At 45.1% G+C, this 15,364-nt stretch overlaps 1 protein-coding gene across 1 annotated transcript in view; it reads left to right on the top strand.

Moving 5' to 3' along the window:
- The first annotated feature begins 511 nt into the window (after positions 1-511).
- LOC311127526 (ral guanine nucleotide dissociation stimulator-like) overlaps positions 512-15,364 on the top strand; it is a 37,913-nt gene continuing 23,060 nt past the window's right edge. Inside the window, exon 1 of the mRNA XM_084159347.1 lies at positions 512-924. Coding sequence (XP_084015473.1) covers positions 733-924 — 192 coding nt within the window. The 5' untranslated portion in view covers positions 512-732. The remainder of the gene's footprint in view (positions 925-15,364) is intronic.

Genomic DNA, 15,364 nt, shown 5'->3' with positions numbered 1-15,364 from the left:
TACAGGATAGCTATAGCTAGGCCTATATTAAAAATAAAAAAGGGGTAAAACAGCTCTCATGGTATGGATACAGATCATAGAATTCTAGTGCTATTTGCGAGTTAAAATGTCATGAGACATTTTGCACCGTTTACATTTGTTTTGGTGGCCCACTCAAGCCTATATTTTTGAAGTGCAAGAATACAGCATAGGATAGATAACATAAGGGTGTGAATCGTTTTAAGAGCTGTACAGTTTACGACCAATGTCCAACAGAACGACTTTCTGTCCTCATCACGTTGCTGCGAAAATGACATCACCTTCTCGAGAGGGGGCAGGCGTTCCTGCGTCGGGGGAGGAGCTATGGAACCGGCTGAATGGGGTTGTTCGTTTTGCATGGCCCGGTGACCCGTGAGCGGAGTTTGTATATTTTAGATCATTCCATTGGTACTTAAGTGAAATCTCCACTTACCCCGGGCACCGGGCCATGCAAAACGAACTGGCCTATTCTTTCCAAGCCAACCCAGCCAACCTCGGTCCAGGCTTCCCGGAGCAGAGCAGACATATATACATACAAACACAGAGAGCAGTCAATAGCAGCCTACATACTCCTGGGTGTTCGGTTTGTCAAGGGCTTTTGTGAGAGAAAGAATAGTGTTGCCGTTTTTACCCGTAAGACATGGGGGAAGACTACCACGGTGTCGGTTTCATATGACATTGTTGCTGTTGTAGCGATACGGACGGACGACACCAATGGTTTATCTAACTGGATCTCAGTGCGACGGGCGCAGTATCAAGCTGGGTTCCCCTGATGTGATGTTCGATGCCAGCACTTGGAGGATACGCAACATCTGGGACGGGGTGAAACTAGAGGTCGCCGGGGATGCGAGCCCCGTTGTCCTGCATAGCTTCACCCAACTGGACCCTGACCTTCCGCAGTTGGAGGTAACGAAATAACTTGTTTACTGCGCACTGGGGCGCACTGTAGCCTTGTGTGCAGTTTTCAATGCGTTTGTTGACTGGTCTGTTATCCAAGCTGCCACACATGATTGATAAACGAGAATAGCCTAGTGGTTTGAGAGGATAAGATCTGTGTTCTGCTGTGTTTTGTTGTTTACTTCTGCCTTAGTGTCAATGACACAGTTATTGAATTCCAATACATTTAAGTGCGCATGTCCATTAGTAGGCTATAGTTGTAATCGACATCCTTTTGAAATGCATCTACATAGTTTGAGTAGCCCGTTTATTTCCAAAAAGGTTAAACAAACGTTGTGAAATCTATATGTTTTATTGATGAAGAAACAAACAAACTGTTTATTATTTCATAATATAGGCCGTTTTTATTTTATTTTGTATTTATATTTATACAGGGAGTCAACATTGAGACTCCTCTGTTTTGCAAGTGAGCCCTTCAAACAACATAAATACCCTAATTAGTTTTTAGTACAAGTAATTTGTTAAAACTATATGATGGTCCACAATGCATAGACACTGAACAAGAAAACCGTTATAATCACTGTTATATATATATTTTTTAAGCTCAACAAGTCTATGCTATGCTTATTAAATGAAATGAATAACAGTCATAAATAATCATCCATGAAACCCCTTTAGAGGACATGGTGAGATTAGTTTATCATCAATTTGTTTTGAATAATGTTTTAAAAACACTATTGTTGTATGGAAACAGACACAACACCAGTCACTAGTTGTTTTCCCCCCAAATGGTACGAGACAGCTTTTAAAACGGAGCCAGTGAACCAGCCACAGTAATCGATTCAATTGGATTTCAATGGGTCACAGTGTTGACTGCTGTCCAAGCAGTGTGGTTCTACTTTCCAAATAACACACTGGCTCACTGGCGATGTCATAGGTCATAAGCTATGTCCCTCAAACTCAACTCTGGGCCTCAAAGCCAGTTCCACTGCATTTTTTAATTATTCCCCTCCAATCAGGGACTGATTTAAATCTGGGACACAAGGTGAGTGCAATTAATTATCAGGTAGAACAGAAAACCAACAGGCTTCGGACCTCGTAGGGGAAGAGTTGTGGGTGTGAATGCACTCTGCCGACAGCTGTGTGTGTGAGTCATTACAGCTTTCTAATTCTCTCTTCTGGCTCCAAGGCGGCAATACGATCAGGGGTTTTCTAAAGCTCAGACACGTCAGACTGCCTCCAACCCACAGCCTCTCTGGTGTCCAACCCCACGTCAGACTGCCTCCAACCCACAGCCTCTCTGGTGTCCAACCCCACGTCAGACTGCCTCCAACCCACAGCCTCTCTGGTGTCCAACCCCACGTCAGACTGCCTCCAACCCACAGCCTCTCTGGTGTCCAACCCCACGTCAGACTGCCTCCAACCCACAGCCTCTCTGGTGTCCAACCCCACGTCAGACTGCCTCCAACCCACAGCCTCTCTGGTGTCCAACCCCACGTCAGACTGCCTCCAACCCACAGCCTCTCTGGTGTCCAACCCCACGTCAGACTGCCTCCAACCCACAGCCTCTCTGGTGTCCAACCCCACGTCAGACTGCCTCCAACCCACAGCCTCTCTGGTGTCCAACCCCACGTCAGACTGCCTCCAACCCACAGCCTCTCTGGTGTCCAACCCCACGTCAGACTGCCTCCAACCCACAGCCTCTCTGGTGTCCAACCCCACGTCAGACTGCCTCCAACCCACAGCCTCTCTGGTGTCCAACCCCACGTCAGACTGCCTCCAACCCACAGCCTCTCTGGTGTCCAACCCCACGTCAGACTGCCTCCAACCTACAGCCTCTCTGGTGTCCAACCCCACGTCAGACTGCCTCCAACCCACAGCCTCTCTGGTGTCCAACCCCACGTCAGACTGCCTCCAACCTACAGCCTCTCTGGTGTCCAACCCCACGTCAGACTGCCTCCAACCCACAGCCTCTCTGGTGTCCAACCCCACGTCAGACTGCGTCCAACCCACAGCCTCTCTGGTGTCCAACCCCACGTCAGACTGCCTCCAACCTACAGCCTCTCTGGTGTCCAACCCCACGTCAGACTGCCTCCAACCCACAGCCTCTCTGGTGTCCAACCCCACGTCAGACTGCGTCCAACCCACAGCCTCTCTGGTGTCCAACCCCACGTCAGACTGCCTCCAACCCACAGCCTCTCTGGTGTCCAACCCCACGTCAGACTGCGTCCAACCCACAGCCTCTCTGGTGTCCAACCCCACGTCAGACTGCGTCCAACCCACAGCCTCTCTGGTGTCCAACCCCACGTCAGACTGCCTCCAACCCACAGCCTCTCTGGTGTCCAACCCCACGTCAGACTGCCTCCAACCCACAGCCTCTCTGGTGTCCAACCCCACGTCAGACTGCCTCCAACCTACAGCCTCTCTGGTGTCCAACCCCACGTCAGACTGCCTCCAACCCACAGCCTCTCTGGTGTCCAACCCCACGTCAGACTGCCTCCAACCCACAGCCTCTCTGGTGTCCAACCCCACGTCAGACTGCCTCCAACCCACAGCCTCTCTGGTGTCCAACCCCAGTACAGGAGAGTGACCAAGAGGAGGTTGAGTCACTGGAGACATCTGACCCTTTCTACTCTGAGCAGCTGACCATAGACTCTGTTAAGTGTGGTGTCCAACCCCACACTCTTCCCCTATTATAACCAATTAAGTAAAATAACCAGAGAAAAAACTGGATGGGTTGGGGAGAAGCTAATTTAATTGATGTAGTCTCATACTGCAAAATGTTTTAACTGTAAGCGTCTGTGGGGGAAATAATGCCTGTTAAATGACTGAAATGTTGGGGGGGGGGGGGTTGGCTAACTGGCAAACTCAACACTGCTGCTTGTCCTTTGGGAAAAGAATGGCCTCAGCTGAATTTCACATCTGCTGTTTCATTGAGCAACAACTCTGCTTCCTCCACCAACACTGTACTGTACAAAATCAGAGGAAGCTTGAGTCAGAGCAACTGGTGTCCATTTCGTGCCAGACACATACAGTGAGGGAAAAAAGTATTTGATCCCCTGCTGATTTTGTACGTTTGCCCACTGACATGACTTAGTACTTGGTGGCAAAACCCTTGTTGGCAATCACAGAGCTCAGACGTTTCTTGTAGTTGGCCACCAGGTTTGCACACATCTCAGGAGGGATTTTGTTCCACTCCTCTTTGCAGATCTTCTCCAAGTCATTAAGGTTTCGAGGCCGACGTTTGGCAACTCAAACCTTCAGCTCCCTCCACAGATTTTCTATGGGATTAAGGTCTGGAGACTGGCTAGGCCACTCCAGGACCTTAATGTGCTTCTTCTTGAGCCACTCCTTTGTTGCCTTGGCTGTGTGTTTTAGGTCATTGTCATGCTGGAATACCCATCCACGACCCATTTTCAATGCCCTGGCTGAGGGAAGGAGGTTCTCACCCAAGATTTGACGGTACATGGCCCCGTCCATCGTCCCTTTGATGCGGTGAAGTTGTCCTGTCCCCTTAGCAGAAAAACACCCCCAAAGCATAATGTTTCCACCTCCATGTTTGACGGTGGGGATGGTGTTCCTGGGGTCATAGGCAGCATTCCTCCTCCTCCAAACACGGCGAGTTGAGTTGATGCCAAAGAGCTCGATTTTGGTCTCATCTGACCACAACACTTTCAGCCAGTTCTCCTCTGAATCATTCAGATGTTCATTGGTCAACTTCAGATGGCCCTGTATATGTGCTTTCTTGTCTCCTGAGTGGCGCAGTGGTCTAAGGCACTGCATCGCAGTGCTAACTGTGCCACTAGAGATCCTGGTTCGTATCCAGGCTCTGTCGCAGCCGGCCGCGACCGGGAGACTCATGGGCGGCGCACAATTGGCCCAGCGTCGTCCAGGGTAGGGATGTAGCTCAGTTGATAGAGCATGGCGTTTGCAACGCCAGGGTTGTGGGTTCGTTTCCCACGGGCGGCCAGTATAAAAAAATATGTATTCACTAACTGTAAGTCGCTCTGGATAAGAGCGTCTGCTAAATGACTAAAATGTAATGTAAATGTTGAGCAGGGGGACCTTGCGGGCGCTGCAGGATTTCAGTCCTTCACGGCGTAGTGTGTTACCAATTGTTTTCTTGGTGACTATGGTCCCAGCTGCCTTGAGATCATTGACAAGATCCTCCCGTGTAGTTCTGGGCTGATTCCTCACCGTTCTCATGATCATTGCAACTCCACGAGGTGAGATCTTGCATGGAGCCCCAGGCCGAGGGAGATTGACAGTTATTTTGTGTTTCTTCCATTTGCGAATAATCGCACCAACTGTTGTCACCTTCTCACCAAGCTGCTTGGCGATGGTCTTGTAGCCCATTCCAGCCTTGTGTAGGTCTACAATCTTGTCCCTGACATCCTTGGAGAGCTCTTTGGTCTTGGCCATGGTGGAGAGTTTGGAATCTGATTGATTGATTGCTTCTGTGGACAGGTGTCTTTTATACAGGTAACAAACTGAGATTAGGAGCACTCCCTTTAAGAGTGTGCTCCTCATCTCAGCTCGTTACCTGTATAAAAGACACCTGGGAGCCAGAAATCTTTCTGATTGAGAGGGGGTCAAATACTTATTTCCCTCATTAAAATGCAAATCAATTTATACTTTTTTTTACATGTGTTTTCTTGATTTTGTTGTTGTTATTCTGTCTCTTACTGTTCAAATAAACCTACCATTACATTTATAGACTGATCATTTCTTTGTCAGTGGGCAAACGTACAAAATCAGCAGGGGATCAAATACTTTTTTCCCTCACTGTAGTTATAGTGTGCTGGCAGAAGGAAATGGGGCGTATCGTGTTCACTGACACACTCTGTAGCCATATCTTATGGCCCTAAATCACCAGCAAAACTTGGTCAAAGAGGAGAATAGAAAGTGACCGCTCTGCTTGAAGTCGTCTGCGCATTAGGAAGGGAAGTGTAGTAGTTTGGACTGAATATTACCTGAATGATAGGGACAAGCTTAGTTGGGGCTGAATTCAATTGAACCTTGATTACAGTATTTAGTCAGTAGTACAGATGTAGGATCTTAACTGGACCTCTTGTTGCAGCAAAATAATCCTGCAGCAACAGGATTTGAACGTTTAGTCCATAATGTTGCTTGATCGGTGGTTAGGCTACTAGCTGGTCAAAATGAGGCTACATGAAAAGTGGAATGCATAACCGTGTGTTAGTGCAGGTTTTCAGTAAATCACAAAGCTCATCTGCATTTCCTGCGGCCCAGGAAAATTCTCAGCAACAAAAGAGTGATCAAATTAGGGTACTACATCTGTAGATATGCAGTAGTGTGCAGTAGATATGAACATAAGGTTGTTTTCCAATAAACTCACAGAATGGTTTTGAGTAGGCTACTCTAGATTCCACATGGACTCCCTTTGCAAGCATTTCAGAACTGTTCAAGAATAAGACAGGTGTGTGTGCACTGCAGACAGTTGTAAACAAAGATACTGAATACACATTGCTGAAGCAGATTGGATTTGATTGTAGTTTCCATTATAGAATAATGATAGTATAATAATATTATTACAGACCATAGAGATCTTCACGGTAAAAATGAATTTTCCTCCAGCATTTTCCACCATGGACACAGCGGGACGTATGCCGCGGTCTCAGCCGGCTGACACATTCTTTCCACGGCCAACTTTCCCTCCAATAAACATAAATAGACCCAATCGAGAAGGAAAAAGAAGTGACCAGCCAGTCACTCTATTTGAGCAATTTATCTGTTCAACCTACTTTTCAGTACTTCTCAGTCTGCAAGAGATATAGTCCTAGACTATAGAGTGTAGAAATTGTTTGCCTTGGCCTATCAAGTACATTTTAGTAGTGCATGGAAAAGGAAGTATTAACGCGCATCCAGCGCTATACATACAACAACATCCATGTCTCTCAGGTGATTACTGTATACCATTATTTCGTAAACGGAAAAAACGTGTTAACTGTATCACACATAGCAGAGGTCTGTTAAGGCGTCCGCATGCTTCCCATCCGAAACAGTTCGGTACAGTTAATGCATATATTATGACGACATTTTGTGATGTTTTTGTTTGTTTGGGTCTTCGGCAAGGGTTTTTTCTACTGTACGTGCACACAAAAAATGTTCTCGAGGCAAGCCGAAGTTCAGAGCCGAAGTCTACGCCCCTTAATCGGTCATTGATCAACAGTAGGGTTTCTTCAATGAAATGTGTTTGTTGTCATTCAACGATAGATTACTCGTTTTCATTCACATTATTTCATTGAGAAATACTGCACCAAACATCTTAGTTAGATGTAAAATTGCGCGACTAAGATCTCCTCGGCAAAACACAAAAAATGATTGACAGATTTCTTGAGTTATCTAATTCTGACTATTTTTAGGAAGTGTCCCGTGTAGCTCAGTTGGTAGAGCATGGCGTTTTCAACGCCAGGGTTGTAGGTTCGTTTCCCACGGGGGACCAGTATGGAGAAGAAAAAAAATGTATGCACTCACTAACTGTAAGTCGCTCTGAATAGGAGCGTCTGCTAAATGACTAAAATGTCAATGTAAAAATGTATACTGGCTACAGTGTCTCAAGATGGACAAACAGCACTATCGCCACTTTTTCTTGTTTTTCAAGCGAAGGTGTTTTAAGGGAGTATGCGAGCACACTGAAGCATGCGGTAGTCTTTAGCCCTTGATGTCTCTATAACCATCAGTAGTCAATAGGCCTATGAAATGATTTTAGCCATGGCTGAGTCCCTGTTTCTGAAATACTAAACTGACAGTATATAAATCTACTGTATATCTTCCTCTAAATGCAGAGGATGACACGAGGCTATCGAACAAGCATGCCGTTTGTCTCATGGTTCCTGTTGATCAAAGCACGGAGTGACACATTGTCAGCTTGGCATTTTGGGAATCTGCATGCGTGTATCGCCAATGCTGGTCACGAGCCTGGAGAGAGCGCTGTCTTCATCTCTCCAACTCTTAATCCTGTTAGTTGATTAAGGCTAATCGGTCTTCTCACTCCACTGCATTTCATGTTAGTATTATATTTTGTTTTCGTCTGCAAATTGACAGTGAGTTTGAGGCAAGAATTGCAGGCTGTTCATCTAATTTCTGTAAAATAGAGCAGACATTTTCAAAGAACGGTTTGTTTGACGCATGCCTGTTTTATGTTTTCTTTGGTCCTCTAAAAAGCAGAGAATGTTACATTATGGCATTTCTGTCATATTGAATGTCTCTCAACACTCACTTTATAGACCCTATTCTGCCTTTTCACTAGACATATAAATCCTCTCTGTGACCTGCATTGAAAGTGAAGGGCCTCCCTTCCTACCACAGTCCTAATACCCTCATTGTGATTAGCTAATGACTGACTTCTGTCAGGTTCCCTCTTCTCTTCCATTTTAAAAGACAGGCCTCTCATACCCAATTCGTCCTCAGTCTTACACCACTTTGTCATTGGGTTTAGCTCAAGATACATTTTAGTCATTTAGCAGATGCGACTAACGAGCAATTAAGTTAAGTGCCTTGCTCAAGGGCACATTGACAGATTTTTCACCTAGTCGGCTCGGACATTTGAACCAACGACATTTCGGTTACTGGCCCACCAAGCTACCTGCACACTCACTCTCCATGCCTGTCCTGAGACCATAAAAGCAGATGGTGTTAAAATTCAGGCTTTGATACCTCTGGAGATGTAGTGATCCTCAACTGTCAGTATTCAGTGATTCCTGGAAACCCAATACCTGCCTTCTCCCATCTGATAGTGTGTAGGTGGTTGTGTAATCATAGGATATTGAGCCGGTCTGGGTTTGAGAGAGGCTTCCCCAACATCCTGTAAACACACTGTCTCCACGTGTCAGTTTCGTTCTACCAACATTCGTGATCAATGCCTTTCTTACTCTCTCCTTCCTCTCTTTTCATCCATTTTCTTCCTTCATTCTCCATCTCCCTCCCTCTCTCTGCCCTTCCTTTAACCTTCTACTATGAAATTCAATTAAAGATGCTTCCAGCGAAGGCTATCAGATCAATTCCACTCATCTGCAGTTGATGATGTCATGCATCCAGCACTACTTCTTAATTATTTGTTATCTTCTGGCCATAAACAATAACGTGATGTTCTTCTAGGTCAAAGCACTAAAGTGAAACGTATTTACGCTATTAGACGCCAAAGAGTCCAGATCGTTAAACAGGCTCAGGGAATGCGTGAGCCGAATTTAACTGTTCAAAACAAGACACAGGATGAGATTACTCTGCTGTCGGGTTAGAATAGTTGAAAAAGGTTTTGAATACCTCAAAGTAATTCAGGATTTAGTTTCAGAAAGATTAAAATAGTTTTTGAATGGCTTTCAAGGTTCTGCTTTTGTTATAGAATGACATAGCATTTTCTTATGGTCAGGTCAGCTTGTTGTCATTTCTGTCTTGTTTTGATCTTTTCAGTTTGAAGCTCCTGCATTAGCTCTTGAATATTAGAAAAATACCACTGTTGTTAAGCTTGTTCTAGTATGTTCTATAGGACATGTCTATAGATAAGGACCCAAACAGCTGAATGTAGTTGTTACCTTATCCTTAGGTCATAGGATCAGTGTGTTAATGGATTGCAGATCACAACACACGTTGACAGCATTACATATTTTTCTACGTCACATAAAGGAAAGAGAACAGAGAGGGTTGTCTTTCATTTTTGCCAAACATTTCTCCAATGCTTCTGTTTTTCTTCCTCCCTATCTTCCTCTGTTGCAAAATGGCCGGCTCATCTCTGGTTTTGGCTGGTAGTTTTGGTTTTGTGTGTATTCATTGTTGAATTCTCTCCGATCAGAAGCCAAGAGTTCAGCCATGACAAACCAAAGCAGGGTCTGCCCGGCACGGAGTTTGATAGAAACAGAGCTCCTTTTGTTGTCGTCACGTCATTGTTGTATTATCGATTGAGAGAACACTGAACAGCAGAGGATGACTAAAAGGGTGGAACAATAGAAGGGACAGTGATTTAGAGTTGAAAGAGAGAAAGCGAGAGAGAGGGGGGATTGATTTAGGGCAGTGAAAAGGAGTGAACGGGAGAGCTGCTATAGAGGAAAGCAGATGAGAGAGCAGGGTTGATAGAGGGCAGAATAGCAGAGGGATGTGAATGGAGGCCATATTGTGGTGACAGTGCTCTCTAAAGGCAGACCGGGGCTGGAGCAGTACAGTACTACAGCTGCACATCTGGACCCCATCAGGCCTCGCTCTTTATCTCCCTGTTGTCCTTTTAGACGTCCACCCCCGCAGAGCTCTGGCAGCCAGTGCTAGGTGTTGATATACAGCCGCTGAGAAAATAGAATCATTTCGAAAACAAGTTTACGTTACGCTCGATCTGATTATCAGACGGAAAAAGATGACTTAAGTCTGGGGGAATTTACGGAACAGGGACGAAAGATTTGCTAGCAATATGAAAATGTTAATAAAGATTGGTCTCAAAATTCAACTTTGTGGTACCCCTTTTCCCCCTCAGTTGCTTCCAGTCCTCATTCCTTTCCTTCATGTTGTCAAAGTAAAGCGTGACAGTGTTATTCTTACAGATTCCTGCACACAGGAATGTGTGTGTGACCCAAAACGGAAGATGCAGGCTAGCAGCACACAGTGTTGTCACCAGTATTATCCTATTATCTTACACCTTCCCAGTCATAGCCACAGCAATGAAAGAACTTGACCTTCTTCACCGGCACCAAACAAAGGATGGTGAAACACAAAGACCCAGCCTTGGGCTTGCTCCGGTTAGATATCCAGTGGCCACTCTGTTCTGTTTTAAAGGGAGTTCACTTCTGGTGATAGCATTACTCCTCCATGCTAATGCTGGGCTAATAAATTGTTTTTGCGTGGGTGTCTTGCAGACAGACTCGCTCCTTTGGTCAGCTACAGATTGACAGTATCAATCCTTTCAATCCTAACTCCCACCGCTAAGAAGACTGATGGTGCCTTCCTTTTGGGTGAAATAAATACAGTGAGGACATTTTCAGAGAGCCCAACTTTTCAGGGCTCTGTAAGCATATGGACACAAACACTCTCTTTCATTTATTGTACATTGCTGAAGTATTGATTTGGAGTATTGCGTTCCAAATCATTTTAAGTAGCCAACACTTGCCCACAACAAGACATACAGTGGGGAGAACAAGTATTTGATACACTGCCGATTTTGCAGGTTTTCCTACTTACAAAGCATGTAGAGGTCTGTAATTTTTATCATAGGTACACTTCATCTGTGAGAGACGGAATCTAAAACAAAAATCCAGAAAATCACATTGTATGATTTTTAAGTAATTAATTTGCATTTTATTGCATGACATAAGTATTTGATACATCAGAAAAGCAGAACTTAATATTTGGTACAGGAACCTTTGTTTGCAATTACAGAGATCATACGTTTCCTGTAGGTCTTGACCAGGTTTGCACACACTGCAGCAGGGATTTTGGCACACTCCTCCATACCTTCTCCAGATCCTTCAGGTTTCGGGGCTGTCGCTGGGCAATACGGACTTTCAGATCCCTCCTAAGATTTTCTATTGGGTTCAGGTCTGGAGACTGGCTAGGCCACTCCAGGACCTTGAGATGCTTCTTACGGAGCCACTCCTTAGTTGCCCTGGCTGTGTGTTTCGAGTCGTTGTCATGCTGGAAGACCGAGCCACGACCCATCTTCAATGCTCTTACTGAGGGAAGGAGGTTGTTGGCCAAGATCTCGCGATACATGGCCCCATCCATCCTCCCCTCAATACGGTGCAGTCGTCCTGTCCCCTTTGCAGAAAAGCATCCCCAAAGAATGATGTTTCCACCTCCATGCTTCATGGTTGGGATGGTGTTCTTGGGGTTGTACTCATCCTTCTTCTTCCTCCAAACATGGCGAGTGGATTTTAGACCAAAAAGCTCTATTTTTGTCTCATCAGACCACATGACCTTCTCCCATTCCTCCTCTGGATCATCCAGATGGTCATTGGCAAACTTCAGACGGGCCTGGACATGCGCTGGCTTGAGCAGGGGGACCTTGCATGCGCTGCAGGATTTTAATCCATGACGGCGTAGTGTGTTACTAATGGTTTTCTTTGAGACTGTGGTCCCAGCTCTCTTCAGGTCATTGACCAGGTCCTGCCGTGTAGTTCTGGGCTGATCCCTCACCTTCCTCATGATCATTGATGCCCCACGAGGTGAGATCTTGCATGGAGCCCCAGACCGAGGGTGATTGACCGTCATCTTGAACTTCTTCCATTTTCTAATAATTGCGCCAACAGTTGTTGCCTTCTCACCAAGCTGCTTGCCTATTGTCCTGTAGCCCATCCCAGCCTTGTGCAGGTCTACAATTTTATCCCTGATGTCCTTACACAGCTCTCTGGTCTTGGCCATTGTGGAGAGGTTAGAGTCTGTTTGATTGAGTGTGTGGACAGGTGTCTTTTATACAGGTAACGAGTTCAAACAGGTGCAGTTAATACAGGTAATGAGTGGAGAACAGGAGGGTTTCTTAAAGAAAAACTAACAGGTCTGTGAGAGCCGGAATTCTTATTGGTTGGTAGGTGATCAAATACTTATGTCATGCAATAAAATGCAAATTAATTACTTAAAAATCATAGAATGTGATTTTCTGGATTTTTGTTTTAGATTCCGTCTCTCACAGTTGAAGTGTACCTATGATAAATATTACAGACCTCTACATGCTTTGTAAGTAGGAAAACCTGCAAAATCGTCAGTGTATCAAATACTTGTTCTCCCCACTGTAAGTGAGGACAAAACAAGAGTTGTCATAACAGACTGAATTAGATCAGTTTTTGCTTTGCTCAGTCCTCTTTCACCGCCCCGCCCCCCGTGTCCGCCTGATGTTTCATTTGCTGACTCTCACTGCTCTGTTAAAACCAGCAGCAACGTGCCAGAACAGACCAGGCCAAATATCCTACTCCAACTCCGGACCAAAGCACACATTTATTTAATCTGAAAGTAATCATTTCCATAGGAGATGAAGGGCTAGTGTGTGAGATGGAAAATGAAAAGAAAGTTCAACCCTGTGACCGTTTGTTACCGTAGTACAGGACACAGGGGCTCAGTATGTTCCCTCACAAAATAACAGTTTATAATATATATAATTGGGTTAGGAGAAGTCATTCAGTACAGGACAGAAAGCTTAATATTATTGAAGGACAAAAGGAAATGGGATTCAATGTTCTTTAGTTTCAAAAGGATACACAAGGATGTGCATGTGTGTGGCTAATTTGGATATATGTGTGTCTTTGTGTGTGTTGGTGTGTGTGTGTGTGTGTGTGCATTAGAAAGCTAAATCAACCCATAACACTGCATGGTGAAACTGATCCAGCTGCTCAGCTGGTGCACCAGGCGGGCCTCCTCTCTCTCCCCTCGGCCCCATATTGTTGTCCCTGTCCCTGGGGCCAGCCCAGAGAGGGTAGTGGGACGTCTGTGGTTGTGACGGAGTGGGACCAGAGAGTATGCACATGGAGCCTGCCGGGGATCGGTGACTGACTGACTGGCTCCTGAGGGAGGACAGGAGGGGGACGTTAAAGCTATGAAGACTAGTGTCCTCACGGGAGTTCAGACCACTTTAGAGATTGTCACAGCAGACGCCACCGGCATTAGCCAAATAACTTCCCCTCTCTATCTCTCTCCTTACTCTCTCTCTGGCCTTCTCCTCCACCTATCCTCTGTAGCCTACTCTAAAACCAATAATTGATTACATGAATGATACTTTGCCCACCCATACTGTACATGCTACATGTACATGGATAGATAGGAGAAGGAGTGTCCTTATTATAGCCACATATTATACATTATAAACTGGGTGGTTCGAGCCCTGAATGCTGATTGGCTGACAGCCATGGTATATCAGACCGTATACCATGGGTATGACAAAACATGTATTTTTACTGCTCTAATTACGTTGGTAACCAGTTTGATGGTTGCTATAATTAAGCAATAAGGCACCTCGGGTGTTTGTGGTATATTGCGTTGCGATGTGCATTAGAATAGCCCTTAGCCGTGGTATATTGGCCATATACCACACCCCCTTGGGCCTTACTGCTTAATTATAGCAACCATGAAAGTCAACATGAGAGACGTGGCTGAAGTAGAAGGAGAGAAGGAGAGAGAGAAGGAGGGAGGAGGGATTGAATGTGGCAGCTGTGGAGGGACTGAAAGCAAGATATAAACAATCGGCCCGGGCCGACTGGAGATCTAAGTGGCACATGATATCATCGCTTCACTTCAAGGGCCATCGGGGATCGCGAGAAGGGGGGGAGGAGGGGGGTAGAGAGTGACTGTTGGCCACCGAGATATCACTCTCTCTGGCAGGGAGGGCTGTTCTGTCCCCGACACACACCCCTTTGTTTGGGTTTTGGTTCAATCCGTTCGTAGGTTGGTGGTATGTGTAGTAATGTTAGAGCAATATTAGCAAGAGGCATCCCAAAATGCATCCCTAAACTCAGCAGCTTTAAATTAGGATTAAGTTAGCCAGCTAACTTTGATAAATGTTCAGATATAGCTCTTGATAGTTTTCTGGTTCATTAATCAAATAAAAACGTTCATATTGGTTTTTGTTGGGAGTGTTGAGTCAATTATACCATCCCAAGATATTAAGTTAATTCAGAATAGGAAAGTTGGGGCTAATTCATTGATTCTGTGTTGTGGCATACCCCTAGAGGACAGAGTATGTGGCTCTAAAATAAATACATATATAAACAAAAGGTTTCTCAATAAACAAACACTTATAACAATGTTATGATAGCATTCATATGGCCTTTTCGGCCACCAGTGCAGTCAAATTTGTTGCTAAATGTTTTCTGTATAGTTTGGAAAGTTTTTGTCTGGTTTTCTTTCCAGTGTTGTTTGGTCTGCACGTGCAGGAATATGTGTGCCAGGTTGCCTGTGTGTAGGAAACGGCTACTTGAGCTGATGCACACTCTTGAGAAACACACAAACATTTGCACACACGCACACACAAACAATTTTAGACTAGTGAGGATTACACTCATTGTGTGTGTGTGTTGTGTGTGTATATTTGTGTGTTCTATGAGTGTTCATGTTACGTGCACAAGCCCCATTGTGGTTATGCTTCCAGATTACATTGAGGGAAAGGAACCAGGTCAAGCTTGGAGTGAATAGAAACTTCGGAGAGAGGGAGGTAGAGAAAGAAAGAGAGAGGTGGACAGAGAGAGAGACTATTTCCAGATGTGTCTTACAGAGGGAGAGAACAGATAAGTAGGGAGGGGAAGAGAAGGAGAGGAGAAAAGAGGGAGGGAGTGCGCTTGTTGGTCAAAACACAGCTGTCTGGCTTTCTAGACTTACAGGAACTTTGCAACAACAAGGAAAATCCTTATAGTATCCTTATAGAAACACTTCCTTACAGGAACTTAATACAGTTATACTCCAACAGCATTTAGTTATTTACATTTGGTGGATTGCATCATGGGCTAAAACTCGACAAAACATACAT

This window comes from Coregonus lavaretus (genome assembly GCF_964263955.1).
Source record: "Coregonus lavaretus genome assembly, chromosome: 4".
Lineage (NCBI taxonomy): Eukaryota > Metazoa > Chordata > Actinopteri > Salmoniformes > Salmonidae > Coregonus > Coregonus lavaretus.
This window is presented reverse-complemented; position numbering and strand designations above follow the sequence as displayed.